Raw genomic sequence first — 15,921 nt, forward strand, 5'->3', positions numbered from 1 at the left:
TTCCCATCAATATATCCAATAATACTTGGAGAAGATGATTAACTAATTGTTCATGATTAATCATCAATATATGGCAACATATTTTCAAACAATCAACTAATACAAATGGAAATCTATACAACATGAAAAACAAAGAGGAAATAATTAAATCCAGTAGGATTAAATTCACATACACAGCGCAATTAAAAACATCTAAACATTAGAAACAATTAACTAAATGATTATGAATAAATGTACTTACAAATCTGTGATTAAAATGATTAAAATTGATCAACTTGTGTTAATTATTTTCTTAGTATTTTTTACCCAATTGATTAACTGTTTTCCCTCATCACCAACAGAATTGGAATCAATTCAATTCTGTCCACCAAATTGGAAGTTCATTAAATCAAGTTATAAGTGTATTTATTTTGATCGAACTCAAAAAGGAAATTTCGAGGAAAACGAAAAGTTCTGTAGGTCCGAAAATTTGAACAGTTCAATGTTGGTTATCGATTCATCCGATGAGTCGGAACAAGTGAACAAATTGATTAGAGACTCATCGATCAGCCGATGTTGGCTTGGTGGTAAAACTATTCAGTCCCATGGAGGAGGAAAACAGGCCAATCTTACAATTGTATGGTCACCAAGAAAGATGACCAATTACACTAATTGGGCACCAAAATCACCTAATTGTTTATCATCACCATTTTGTTGTGTTACGATCAATTCCAGATCATGGTGGACTGATATTAATTGTCAAGCAAATGCCGTCATGATTTGTGAAAAAAGTGCCATCAAATCAACTCGAAGTGAAATCGTTTCATATTTTACTCAATTGTTGCAACAAATTGATTCATCTAATTACAGTGAGATAATTAATTCAAATTTAACTGAAATTGTCCCGAAAACTGCTGAATACGATTCATCATCATCTCCATTCAATTCAATGGTTTTAATTGCTGAAATTCAACAAAGTGAGTATTCAACCAGAATCAATAATTTAGATTCATTTATTTACCATGACATTGATAACTTTTAGTCCATAACCTTTAGTTGACAATTAACTGATGATGACTTAATTTCAACAATCAATCAATCATCACAATAATAATAATAGTTTTTTAATTGTCCAACTCTTAAAAAATTAGCCATGTAAATAGATTGGCAACAATTAAAACAACACTTTGAATCTTTTAATTATATTAAACAGCTACTGATTTGATTTGATTTTTTTTTCTTCTTTCTTGTAACAATTTAGAGCAATTGGAAATGATTAAATTCATAGTGTTTTTAATCAATGATCTTAACAATTTAATCCAATCCCGAAATCAAGATGAACCAATCAATTCAACTACTGATTCAATCATATCCCAACTAAACGATCAACTTAAACAATCAATTTTTGGTACAGAGATTTGGTTGATTGTAGCTGTAATTGGTTTAACAGTAATTGTGATAATAATCGTGTTGATTAAGATAATTAAATGTTATCACAATCGATCAGCCAAAAAACGTAGACCTGAACAACTTTTGCCCAACTCAGTCCAATGGCCCTGTCATCAAAATGATTCAGCTTATGGATTTCAATTAGATTAATTAAAAATATCAACAAAATAAAGATACAAATCAACAATTATCCATTAATATTATCTCAACATTGGAGATGCTTTTAGCTTATTAAAGATAAATATTAATAGCGACAAATAATGAGTCTAATTGTTGAGATGTTTAATCGTAACAATTAATTGTAATTTAACACGAATCTTGTTTAGCATCAAAAGAGAGAGAGAGAGAGAGAGAGAGAGAGAGAGATTGTCAATATTGAGAGAGACTTTGTTTGCGTTTTCCAAATAATAGAATTGCAATTGATTCCAAAGAAAATAAATTGTTACAATTAAGGAAATAATAATCATCAGCGTCATCTGATTAATCATCCGCATCATTATCATGATAATAACTAATAAAAACCACCGATTGAGATGAACCAAATCAACTGGATGAACCCAATGGATGATAATTAATTTAAATATTAATTTACTGATTGGGTGGAGCAATTTACTTATCTCTCTCTCTCTCTCTCTCTTTCTCTCTCAATGTATTTAATTATTACCATGATAATAATAAGAAATATATGATAATTAAAATGCTACTGAATAAATTGTAATTCATTTGTAATCCAAATAAAAATGAATATTTGAAAAAAAGGGATAATCAACAATGAGAAATGTTAATCTACATGACAATTAGTTTAATAATGAGTTATTGTCATTACAATTAACTTAATCGATTAGAATTTCTTTCTGTGTTTATAATACATGTTGATTCATTTGATGATAATACACGGGAAAAGTAAAATTGATTTAATTGTGTTTCCATATTTACGTTTATCCTCCTAATGGTTTAAAAAGGAAATGATCACAATCAATGATTCTATGATTATGATTGTTGATTTAATCAACTTTTATAATCAATTGATTTTTATAGTAAATCATTTCACCAACGGTTAAAATCAGTAAAAAAGACAATATTAACAATTTAAATTTCTTTACATTTCAATTGATCAGTTAATTGTTTTCTCAGTGTTGATATTTTTTCCTTAACTTTGTGAACATTTAAATTTTCATGAGATGATGATGCCAGTTAATAGAGTGAGACTCGAGGATAAGGATGATGATGATAAAGAAAGAGAAAGTTAAAGATGAGGAAGATAAATGATGATGATGATGATGATGAGGGAGAGCTGAGGGCAGATGGATTAACCAACATATGGATATTTGAATTAAATACCTTGCATCATATTAGTGATATAAGTGGTTGGTAGTTGGATAATCATGATTAAATCAACATTGGTATTAACAATCAGGAAAATTGTGATAACAATCAGGACAAAATTGATTGTCAACAATCAAAATTGTTTATTGAGTGGTTACTTTAATCATTTGGGTTACCAGTTGAAACCAAAATCCGTTGGTAAAAAAAGTGTAATAATAATAATCATTGGATTAGCTTAATAATCAGTGAAACTATTTAGATTATCTCATATCTTAAATTTAGTTAATCGTATTGAGCAATTAAATTTGTATTATTATTGATCCTTGTTCAAGTCACAATTTAGTTTAATTGTAGTATCAACTACAATTAGTAAGGATAAATTGTTGTTGATTTGAATACTTTCACTTAGATAATCACAAATTCAAGTATCATGACTTTTCATTGATAAATTGTCGTTATGGTTGATTGTTGCTGGTGAAATTGTTTCAGCTAAATTGTTATTTTAACTGTTACTTTGTCAACAATTTAATGTTGATATTATATCATATCTATATGGGAAAATATATACATATGATAATGATGATAAATGATGATAGGATGATAAAAAAAAATGCTCTGTAAATATTTATAAGGTATCGAGACTTTAACTGGGAGTTATTATTATTATATTACTTTTAAATTTAATCTCAACGCTTAAATTGTTGTAACAATTATGCTTGAAGCGATTGATTCAATTAAACTGTTACAAATAATTAGACAGTTAATAAATCAACAGGTTAATCAAAATTGAATCAACAAATCAATCATGAAATGATTATAAATATTATGATATTACAATTTATTTCATCAGGGAAACAATTAGTTGATTGATTGAGTTTAAAATTGATGATTAAATCTTGTGAAATATATATTATAGTAAATGTTAATTGTTTGTCCGCTAGTTTATGATAAATTATTGTAAATTAATAAACAATTAATAGGATAGAATCAAGAAAATACTTATAATTCATATTGACGATTGAATAATTTAAAAAATGAAAACAAAGGTAAAAATGTGAAAATATTGATTACATGTGATTATATTTCATTATTATACTTTCTGAATAGCAATTTATGTTATCTAGATGATGGTTTAATGATGATGATGATGATGATTGTGAATGAATTGTTTGCAAAATTTTTTGCGTAATTTTCATACCCACCCCACCCACTTTCACCCACCCAGAGTATTTTATATTAAATATAATGTGAATTATGTGAACATGTAGTAATAATATCAATCGATAATAATAGTTTTTTCCTCTTTTCCAAAGAGAGAATTTTTTTTCTCTTCATCTTCTGGACAGGTAACCCAATGATAAAAGAAATACAGAGAGAGAGAGAGAAAGAGAGAGAGTAGATGATGATGAAAAGTGAGATGGAGTAGCAGGTAAACACGCGATGTTATCATTGATTCTTAATAAGTTCTAGTGAATAGTAAACATAAACTCACGGAGATATTATTATCTTTATTATTATTTTGAAGGAGCTTGAGGGAGGAAGGTGAGTGATATCATTGTAGACAGAGTGGGAAATTGTGAGTGAGCTAGAGAGAGAGAGAGGGAGGGAGAGACAATTGTGACATCGCATTTATATAATAATAATAGTTTATGATGATAATAACCATAGGTAAAGGTATGAGGCTTAACGGTAAATGATATTGATCCGTTTCCATTGTATTCCTTTGGCTGTTTTATCTTAATGGTTAATGATTAACAGTTATAATTGTTAATGTTTCACAAATCACAAATTACTTTTATCAATATTCATTAATTGTTATCATTATCTTTCGGGTGTTGATTGATTGGAAATGTTCATCATGATTAAATTTGATTTCTTAATACATGTAAAGATATTAATTGATCTTGGAAATTGTTGAACAACAATAATTCAATGTTACCTTTCATTTGATTGTTTTAATGACTTTCTCAACAATTTAACCCTTTATATTGCATTTGTATCGATTGATAAATGATTAGTTAATCAAGTGAAACAATTTTAATCACTTTAAATTGTTAACTATTATTTTAATATGAAAATTTGTCAGATTTTCATTTTTTTTTTTCATTTTCTCTCAATCGATTTTAACTGTTTTCCTTTTCCTTGTACTCGATTTTTTGACAATATTTTGATTGTATTGATGACAATTTGTTGAGCAATACTGATTGTCATTAATAGAGAGCATGATTTAGTTTCAATTGTAAGTGAATTTAAATTGTTATCTTTCACAATTCTCACTCTATTTTTGTTTACTCTTTGCCTATGGTCATGGCAACGGCGGAAAAGTTTTCGCAAGGATCAAGACACAAATTTAATGTTACCTTTTTTTTTTATTTAGTCTATAACATTTTTCTTACTTTTTCAAAATATATCACCACAATTAACAGTTAATTAGACCAATTTAATCTCAAGTGATTAACACCTTATCCATAAATGATTGTGATCAATAGGAAATCAATCTAATCCTTATGAGTGATAATCAACAATCATCACGACTTTTGTTTCACAATTTTCGTTAAATTTTCTTACACTCCCACACTTACATGTTAATCCCAACAACAATTGGATAATAATTAATCAGGTAAGGAGATTAACTAATCCTGTTTCTTTCTCTCTGTCTCTGTATCTGTCTCTCTCTCTCTCTCTCTCTCTCTCTCTCTCTCTCTCTCTCTCTCTCTCTCTCTCTCTCTCTAGTTTAAGAGCAATTAATTAGTTATACAGTTTAGTATCTAATTAGAATATTAATTAGTTGTAAATGTGATAATTTTTTGTCTTCCATGTTATGATATTCGTATGTGTGTTTTGTTACCTTGAATATTCAAAATAAATTCAACGGTCGTGGTAATGACCTCACTCTATGTTAGAGATCGACCGTTAAAAAGGGAGAAAGTAACAGTCAGAGAGAGAGAGAGAGAGAGAAAATGATGATAGGAAGATAAAGAAAGAGAGGGTAGAAAGAGAAGATAAACTGGAAGATGAAAAGAAAGTGAGTATTAAGCAGATGCATTGGAAGCAGAAAAAGGTTGAGACATATGGATTTACGCTTAGATATCGAGAGATTGAGTTACCGTTGGAAAAGCAGTTTCCATTGAGAATCCATTTGGTTTTCTTTATAAATGTATTTTCGTATTTGAATCTGTTAACAATTCTGATTATTCTGTATGGTTAATAAACCGCCACCATGTTGATTCATTAATTCTGTGCAATAATATGTCTCTCTTTCTCTCTCTCTATTTGTATCTCTTTCTTTTTATTTAACTTAATTGTATTCCAATGAACAACAATCAATGGTAAATGTTACCAAGTGAGGAAGAAGAAACAAAAAACTTCTCATCGAAAGTTAATCATTCCAAAGGATCATCACAATTTCTAGTCGACAAAACTTTGATTCTGTTTCTGGTGATTAGTTTTCGAGGATGGGATTATCTTTAATTGGTCATCTTTTATCATCATCTTAATCCAGTTTCAAACTTTCTTTAAGTCTTCAAACTTGCAACAGAATTAAGGATATTCGAGTTGTTATTTTATTGTTATTTTATCGCAAAGTGAGGCCATGGTTATGTTAACCGATGAAGCTTTAGCTGAATTGGCAAAGATTGAAAATAAGATCGGCGATTATATTTGTCGACTTTGCTGCCAGAAATTTGAAAACGCCTTCAGTTTGGCCTTACATCGTTGTAGTAAAATAGTTCATGTTGTTCATCGTTGTCCCTGAATGTGCCAAGGTGTTTAATTGTCCAGCCAATTTAGCATCACATCGCCGTTGGCATAAGCCCCGTTCATCTTTAGGTGACCTGAAGGAGACACTCGGTAAAGAAGAAGGTGAAATTGATGATGAGGATGAGGATGAAGATGAAGGTGATTTCATTGAAATCGAAGGTGAAGAAAGTACCAGTGGACAGACAATGGTCAATTCGCCGATATCCAATGGTAGTATTTCACCTTTGTCCCAATCGTTTGTTCAAACTAACGATCTCGACCTCCGCCTTCATCATCACCTCCACCTCTTAAAAGGACAAAAACTGTTTGTGTAACTGGAACGGTGAAAATTGATTCACAAGAAACATCTTCAATCAATCCAATCGAATTGTCAACAATTAACTCACAATTACCAATTCCATTGATTTCCAAATGTTCAATCAAATTTCCATCAATTAGATCACCAATTAAATCACCGATAAGATCACCATATAAGCCATCGCCGTTGTGTTCATTATCGCATCAACCACCAACACCACCGCTTAAATTACCTCGACCTTCACATGGACCTTCACCTACGATTTCAACTAAATATCCATTAATCAGAAACTCTGCCAACATTTTGCTAAATTGTGAACCAACAATTGCACCAACAACAACTGAATCAGAATTACCTTTAGCATTGACCTCACCAACAACACCAACTTCACCTACATCTCCCTCAGTACCAGTATCATCTTCATCTTCATCTTCATCCTCATCCACATCATCTTCACCTCCGCCCCAAGGACCAAAAACATCAACTAAATCGAGACCAATTATGGAAACAATAGAATCATCATCATCATCATCTTCATCATCTTCTAGTCCATCACCACAACCACCACCACCTTCATCAACACAGCAACAAATGAATACGCCAACAACACCACCACCCACTCCACCTCCACACCAACAGCAAAATCAACAACAATCATCATCATCATCAACAACAATTATCGGTGAAATGACAACAATGACCAAAGATCCTCTATTTGGTTGGACATATTATCCGAAAAAGTTTCGTCGACAAGCTTACATGAGGATTAAACATTGTTGTCCTTAAATTAATCACGATCAACAATTTGAAACAATTAATCAACAAAAAGAAATCAACAATTAACCAGCAAACCAAATAAGCAATTGACAAAAAAATCAATCAACATTAATCGCTCATTCTAGTCCAATTGAATTCCTAGTCCATTTATATTAATAACAAGAAATTAAGAAAAAGAGGAAAATTAAATGTTCATCTATTCAGAGAGAGAAATTAAATTTAATTGTATTTGCCAATAATTAACTGATTTCCATCCAAATCAACTAAGTCAATCAATCAACAATCTAATCCATCCTTTCTTAATTATAACAATCTAATTATTTTAAATGTTCTTAATGATTGTGATTAACTATTTCAATCATATTATTATATCAAATCAACAATCTTGTCAATGTAAAACCCAAACAATTACCCTGATCATTTAATAATTGATTACAATTAATCAATAATTTAACCAATCAATTCCGTCTATTAAATATGAAAGATTATTGTAATTTTTGGGACAATCAATTTTTGAATAAAAAATTTAACTTCAATCAATTTTAATTTAGTTTGATCAGAAATCATTTGCAATAAAATTAATTTCATCATCTATTGATCAATTTTAAACAAATACAATCAATTTGATCAATATTAAAGTTGATTAACTGATTATGATGAAGGTGATGATGAAGATGATGGGTAATGATGAGTCTCTAATTGAGAAAATTAAACAAAATATAAATCCAACAATTAACAAAATGTGATTAGTAAACAACAATTAGCAAAGAGATAAAAAAATGAGAGCTGATTAAGAGCAGAAAAAAGTTAATTGTGATGATTGATTTGATTTGATTCCTTTGATTGTGCAGCTTATCACGATTTTGGTTTTCTTTTATCAGAAATATGATTTAAATTATTAATCCATGTTAATCAATTAATCCTTAATTCCCCTTTTTCTGATTGATCAGTAACAATTAGATTAAGTTGAGAAGCAAAAAAGTTACAAATGATGATTGGGATGAAGATGAATGAACAAAAAGTGATGAGTATAAAATTTATATGGATTAAGATTAACAATTAACCAATAATTTACAATTAGAAAAAAATAATTATCATGAAGATGATGAAATTGGTGGTGATGATGAAATTGTAATGATTAAATCAATCGATAAAATTGATAATTAACTAATCAATGTTTGTGCGTTAAAAAAAGGTAAGGCAGTTTAATAATAATAATTAAAAAGATGATGATGATGATGATGAGATGATTGAATGAAATTAAATTTCTAGAATTGATTGTTGGCCCGGATGATGAATTGTTGTAATAATAATAATGATGATGATGATATTTAAGATTAACATTGATTGATAGCCGCTGCTGCTATGCGGCAACTGCTGCTGCTGCCTGAGCAGCCATGGCCTCAGGGTGTTTCGTCCTCTTGTGTTTTGAAAGGTCACCAGGCCATTTGAATATTTTTGGACACATATTACAGGGATGTCGTTCATTAAGATGAACAGAGCGATAATGAAGCTTAAGTACATCGGGTCGGACAAAGACTTTGTGACATTCGGGACACGGGCTAATGTCTTGAGCTTTGTTTCCTTTTCGTGGTCTTCCGGGTCCTCGAGGTTGCAAGAAATCGGGTGTGGCTAAAGGTGTTGAAGATCCACCATTTGAGTGACCATTGTTACCAATAGAATTGTTATTCAGTGTTGATGTTGTTGTCGTTGTTGTTGTTGAGTTTGTGGTTGTGCTATTAATCCTGTTATTGTTGAGTGGGGATGAAGATGAAGATGATGCCGATGAAGATGAGGAAAAGGGTAATGGGATAGCGTTACTTGGAGCCATCAGGCCAGGATGATGACCCATTGCAGCGGCAAGTGACATGTTATTATGATTAGAGACTAACATTGCTAATGAGCGATTCTGAGCTGCCAGGGAAGCCACTGAATTAGCATGATGGTTACGAATATTTTTATCAGAAGGATGATAATCATCCATGAAACTTTCCTGATCATCTGAATGATTATCACCATTGGTTATCTGTTTACCATTAAATGGAGCCATTGATTGTAATTGCTCATAGAATTCAATTAATTTGGCTTCTTGAGAATCGTGATGAAATGATTGTTGAGATAATTGATAAAGATGTTGACGTTGTAATTGTTGTAATCGAAGTTGTTGTTGTCGTTGGAAGATTAAATCTAAATTTAATCCAAATAGATTAACATTAAAGATGATGAAGAAGAAGAAGAAAAAATCAAACATCAAATGCGAAAATTAAACAATCAAAGTCAATTGAGATTCCATTTGAAATGGGTGAGAGAGAGTTAATCCATTCAGATGATGATGATGATGGTTAACATGATGATTATGATACCAGATGGATAATTCCAAACATGATGATGATGGATTAAGAAGATTAGGAAACAAAAAGAAGAGAGAGAAAATTATTATTAGAAAAAGTATAATAAAAAGTTAATTCGTAATAAAATACAAGATGAGAAAAAGATTACGATTGAAAGAAAGAGTGAATTAAACTACAATTAACCAGCAGGGTGGATTAACAATCATTCATAACCTTAAACGATTAATGAATCAACCCAATTGAAGGTTGGAAAATGGGTCAACAGAGTGACCACAAAGTTTTTCTGGTTTTCTTATTATTATTTTCGGGCCTCATTCGTTATTCCGTTTAAAGTGTTTACCATGAGAAGAAAAAAAAATTTCATGATAGAAAGAGAGAAAAGAATTGACTTTCTTTCTTTCTTTCTTTCTTTTCTCTTTCTCTCTCATCTTCATCTTCTTTTTGGTCAGTAGGAAACTAGGACATGATGATGATGATGATGATGAAAAATTCTGGTTTCACCTGAACATCAAATTGATACATAACCAGTTGATTATCTCAACCATTAAAAGTCAATTCAGTTTCATTTTAGCATAATTTTCATTTTGTTCATAATCTGATTGGTTAAACTGATCATCAGAACTTTTCCCCTGGGTCACAGTTTAATCAAATTATCATCATGAAGAAATAAATTTCAGCTCAATTATATTTTTATGGCTTTTGGAATAATTTAAATTCACTTGACCAAATTAACCAAAGTATCAATCAATTATATGGATAATATTTTAATCAATAATCAACAAAACTGACCATCAATTTGAGAGATGAAAACTTTTCTCATCTTAAAATCGTTAAATCTTAATGATTATCATGTTCTAGATGATGAATATCATGTTAGTCAAATTAATGAATATCCAATTGAATGTAAACAGAAAATATCTTTAGATAAATTGAGATGAGAGAGAAAAGTTTCAAAAGAAATCACGATCATGAGAGATAAACGATAAACGAACTGAACAACTTTCCAAAAGTTTTCTTTCATCGTTGTTGTGAATAATTCTGAGTGAAAAATGAACAATGAATCGTATAGATACAGAAGAGAGAAAGATAATAATACGATGAAGAGAGAGAGAGAGAGAAAGAAAAAAAACTCAGAAATTAAGAATCAGAATTAAATTGTAATCAGATTAACGTGTAACCCAGAAAAATAAAAAAATCCTAAAATTGGTTAACATAAATAACAATAGAAAACATGATTTACATTGTTGTTAACCTTGCGATTAAAGTGCTTGTCACCTAAATGAACAAATTTTTACTCTGGACGATGACCTTCGACCTAAATCAATTGATTGTCATGTGATTAACCTTCTAACCATTGTTATCAAGGTTTAATTGTTTCCACGAAGAAAAAAAAAATTAATCAACAACAAATCAAGAATCAAATCTCTTACCTAATAATATGAAACTTTCACAAATCTCTCATTGTACTTGTTTCAATTACTCTTGATATTAGATAACTGAATCTTAGATTGTTTTTTATTTTCATTCAATTCTTTTTTTTTCTTCCATTTTTTCAGCTTCTTTTTTAAATCACACACATTAAACAACAATCAAGGTAATTGATTATCGTTGATTAACTCTAATCATGTCTACATTTATATATATATAAATTTCTTAATCAAGAATAAGAATAAAAAAAAGGTACAGTTAACTCACAGTTGAGAGATCACAAGAAAATATTAGTAAACATGTTGATAGGGTTTTCCCTTTGAGAATTGAAATTAACTCATAATTTCTTATTACAATTAACTTGATTGCTAATTAATTCATAATAATAAGTTTCCAAGAGATAATTTCGTTTCCTATTTTCTTAGGTAAAACTTTTTAAAGGTGACAGGTAAATAGTTATGATAATAATAATATTCAATGTCCTGAGAATGAACAAAAAAAAAAGGATAAGATTCAAGTTAAATTGTCAAGATTAACCTTGATTACAGGAAATACACAATCTAATTAGTTTGAGATTTGTATTCAATGTCTCTCACCAGATTGAACAATTTAATCTAGAGCAATTCATTGAAAACAGTAATCAAAATTATCGCCAATAGAAATTAAAAATTCAGGTTAACTGATTAAATTAACATGATGATGGATGATGAAAACTTGAAGCACCAAAGATATAATAAAGAGAAACCGATAAACCAAAAACAAACTGATTAAAAATTGGGAACACAAGACAATCAATAATTCATCAACAATCTACCTGAAGATTAACCAGAATCGGATTGAAAAGATGAGAGAAACGGATTAACTGTGGAAATCAAACTGATCACCTTTTGGGTTAATCTTTGTCCAATTTATCAGAGAGAAACCCTAATGATCATAATTGATAATTTATCTTTTCCTCATCAATTTTGATGTTTCATTGATTAAATTGTCACTTTAACTCACCTTTTGCTATGTCAACCTCATAATCTTCATTATCACCGTTAATCTCATCGCTCATGTAACCATCCATATCTTCAACCGAGGTATTGATTACTATTGGCTCTTCATCCATATCATCATCTCGTTTATTGTTTTCCTCATCATCGTTATCCTCATCACTTTGATTACCATTCTGGTTGAACCTTTTTCTTGAACTGTTAATGTTATTCATCATGTTATTTCCTGTTGATCCTTCACCATTCCGGTGATCATCATCATCGTCAATATCTTCATCAGCCTCTTCATCACTCTCTCAGTATCACCATCATCGTTATTATTATTAGAATTATTATTATTATTATTTTCCTCTCCACCAGCATTCAAATCTTTCATATTATCATCACGATCTCCATTATGATTACGATCAATTTCCTCATCATCTTCCCCTGATCCACCATTCGCTTCAATTGTTAATTGTAACGGTTTATCTTCATCATCCGATTGATTATCATCAGCTTCATCTCGACGCGATTCTTGATTCCTATTGGTAACATTACCTTTTTTACTCTCATCATTTCCACCATGACCCTCAGAACGGACATCCTCACCATCTTCCCTTTCAATCTTATCATCATTTACATTGGTTCTCATGTCTTCAGGTTTATCATCATCATCAACTTTAATCTCTTCTGATGATTGACATTCAATCTTTACTTTTAATCCAGATTCGGGTGTTGATGATTCTTTTGGACTTGATGCTCTTTTCGATGCCTCGGAAACTCCTGAAACTGTCGGGGAATCACATGAACGTGAAGGTGAACCCTTGGATCCATGGGATGAGATTGATGAACAAGAACCAGGTACCAATGATAAAGGTTGAGATTGTTGTTGTTGTTGTGGTGATGAAGTTGATGAATTTCTGAGTAATTGTTGTTGTAAAATTTGTTGTTTCATTTGAGCTTGAATTTGTTGGGATCGTAACTTTTGCGACTTTAATTGGCGCTGTTGATGCTTTTGGGCCAGAAATTGTTCAACTGTCATGTTTCGTGATTTTAACTGTTGATTCAATGTTGCATGAAGTATTTCTCGTGACGTTGAATAACCAGATAAATTGGAACTGAATCTTGCTGGTGATGACAGTGCATTCCTAATCGATTCAGCTGAAGACAAATTTAAACCATGGTGAGTATAATCACCATTGGAATTACCCAAATTAAGCCTATCCGAATAATTTGATGAACATCCATTGGAATTACCATCAACCGTAATCCGTGATTTTTTCATTACATGGGAATCAATACCATTTGAGAAAAGAGATGAAGATATTAACGATTCAGTTGATGATCGTTTCCATCCAGATGAAGATGATATTGAAGATGAACCATTTGTTGATAGATTTAGTGATCCCATAGGATGACCAGAGGTCAACGAAGCAAGGATACTATGGGTTGATGTGGAATTGGGTGAATTTGAAACAGGTAAAGAGGATGAGTGTTGTTGATATGAAGATGATCCTGATGAGGAAGATGAAGATTTAGCATCTCCATCACCATGAGAATTGTTATTATTATTATTGTTATTGTGGTGAGACGATGATCCAAATCCATTTGCGGCCATAACTGCGGCAACACCAGAAGATTGTAAACTAGATGATTCCACTTTTAGGTCAGATAATCCGCTTACTTCGAGGGCTCGAGCTGCATGTAAAATGGCTGAAAGTTTATCTCGAGAAACTGAAACTTCACCTTTGTAAATAAATTCAACGATCGCCCTTAATTCACTTAGGGCTAAATCTTTAATCACAATTACCGGATATTGGCATGGATTATTTGAAAAGGGTTGTGCTTCAAAAATGGCCTTAAAATAGGGTGAAAATGTTGATAAAATAACACGATGAGCACGGATAGTTTGACCTCCGTTGCAGATCAATGTTACATCGGTCATTGATTCAGTTTTGAGTAACTTTGAAAAGCCTGAGACAATTTCATCGGAATGATTAACCCGACGAAGTCTCAATGGTTTACTCATTGATGGTGTTGATGAAGATGCTGATGATCCCAACATGGTGATGATAAGGATGATTAGCTAACAATTAACTGTAACAATTTACTGTTACTATGAAGAAAATTTTGTTTACAAACAAAGTAACTTGAACAGTTAAAACAAAAGTAACAATTTAACTCTACGAATGAAAAAAAAAGGGAAGACAATTGGTAATCGATTGTGTATTTGATTGTTAATTGTTGACAGTTTGATTGAGATTTGATCGGTTATTGGCACAATTAAGATGAAACAAAGTCCATTGGGAAATTAATATTCGAGGTGAATTCAAGTTTAACATTGATGGTTAACGAAAAACTTTTTCAGCGAAAACAATTTACTCCAAATTGTTCACATCGATAAAAATATAAATGAGATGATCACTTGGATATATTAACGGTAATTTGTTGATCAGTTGATTATCATGATGATGATCACAATTTACAGGAAAAAAAAGTTCAAAGTAAAAGATGAAAAACTTAAAATAAATGATGAAAATTGAACTTTAATCAACGTAAATGATTAAATGACTACGGTAATAAGTAAGTAGCACAAAATGAAACTAATCTCAATCTTTCATCTCTCTCTCTCTCTCCCTTGTCTCCCACTCTTAATCTTGTTGAACTGACTCACTAAAATTTACTTTCTTTCTCACCTTGCCACAGGTCTTAAGAAATTTGGTGAAAACTGAATGGAAGAAGCTCCACTGAATGAAGATAAATGATGAAAGAGAGATGAAGATGATGTTAAGGTCAGAAACTATTCTGTCAAATGTCCTGGATTATTTTCTTTCTGGTACCGTTAGTTTGGCCTGTTAACCCTCAAGAACCGCCCTCGAGAAGGAGAGACCTGAGATGATAAAATAGGTTGTACCTTGAGAGAGAAAATAAAGTAAGTAAGAAAGAAAGAGAGAGAGAAAGAAAGAAAAAGCCAGAAGAGAATTGCCGATTTCGTCTCTTCTTTTCTTCTTCATACCAATAGTACCGTTATCTTTTCCTTCTCTTTCTTTTTCTCTTTCTATTCCATTGACAGTTAACTTTGGTTAAGAATGTAAAAGAGAGAGAAAGAAGACCTGAAAAGTAACTTGCTAACAAAAGAAAGAGAGAGATGAAGATGATGAGAGAGAGAGAGAGAGAGAGAGAGAGAAAGGTAAAAGGTAACCTGGATAATAATGAAATGTGAACGTAGTAAGAGGCAGAAAAAGGGGTTAACTGTTGATTTCGTGTTTTATTTTGATTCTTGTTCTTGCAACGTTTTCCCGAAACAACAGCGAACCAGAAAAAATTATGCAAAATAACATTTTTGCCTAACGGTACCTAGTTACCTAATAATCCTTAAAAAAAGAGGAGGAGGCAAATAAACAGGTAACTTTAAATTGCTTGGAACGTAGGTTACGTCTTATCATTACCTCTCTCAATCTCGTTGCCTCCCATGAACAACCTCCCACTTACTTTGAATCTCTTTCTTCAGACACTTTGTTTACCTCTCTCTCTCTTTCATCATCACAATGATGCTCTCTCTCTCTCTCTCTCTCTC

The 15,921-nt window shown here is 31.1% G+C and overlaps 2 protein-coding genes and 1 pseudogene across 2 annotated transcripts; 2 read left to right on the top strand and 1 right to left on the bottom strand.

The window, feature by feature from the left end:
* Positions 1 to 93: 93 nt before the first annotated feature.
* Positions 94 to 2,163, top strand: LOC128394629 (uncharacterized). Its single transcript, XM_053354973.1, has 2 exons — positions 94 to 956; positions 1,241 to 2,163. Exons 1-2 carry the CDS (start codon positions 218 to 220, stop codon positions 1,576 to 1,578), a joined length of 1,077 nt encoding a protein of 358 aa, XP_053210948.1. The 5' UTR covers positions 94 to 217; the 3' UTR covers positions 1,579 to 2,163.
* Positions 2,164 to 5,068: 2,905 nt separating this feature from the next.
* LOC128394628 (mucin-5AC-like) lies at positions 5,069 to 7,806 on the top strand (annotated as a pseudogene).
* Positions 7,807 to 8,132: 326 nt separating this feature from the next.
* Positions 8,133 to 15,338, bottom strand: LOC128394627 (putative uncharacterized protein DDB_G0286901). The gene is given in 4 exon segments (XM_053354972.1): positions 8,133 to 8,954; positions 8,957 to 9,775; positions 12,370 to 12,654; positions 12,657 to 15,338. Coding segments are annotated over 4 exon segments (2,886 nt in total). The 5' UTR covers positions 14,410 to 15,338; the 3' UTR covers positions 8,133 to 8,925.
* Between the last annotated feature and the right edge of the window lie 583 nt (positions 15,339 to 15,921).

The sequence above is a fragment of the Panonychus citri genome, unplaced genomic scaffold (assembly GCF_014898815.1).
Source record: "Panonychus citri isolate SS breed McGregor unplaced genomic scaffold, ASM1489881v1 Contig00140, whole genome shotgun sequence".
NCBI lineage: Eukaryota > Metazoa > Arthropoda > Arachnida > Trombidiformes > Tetranychidae > Panonychus > Panonychus citri.

Coding starts and splice junctions, on each gene's coding strand:
- LOC128394629 (XM_053354973.1), top strand. CDS start 218: ATGATTATGAATAAATGTACTTACAAATCTGTGATTAAAATGATTAAA. Junction 957..1,240: donor AATTGCTGAAATTCAACAAA/GTGAGTATTCAA, acceptor GTAACAATTTAG/AGCAATTGGAAATGATTAAA.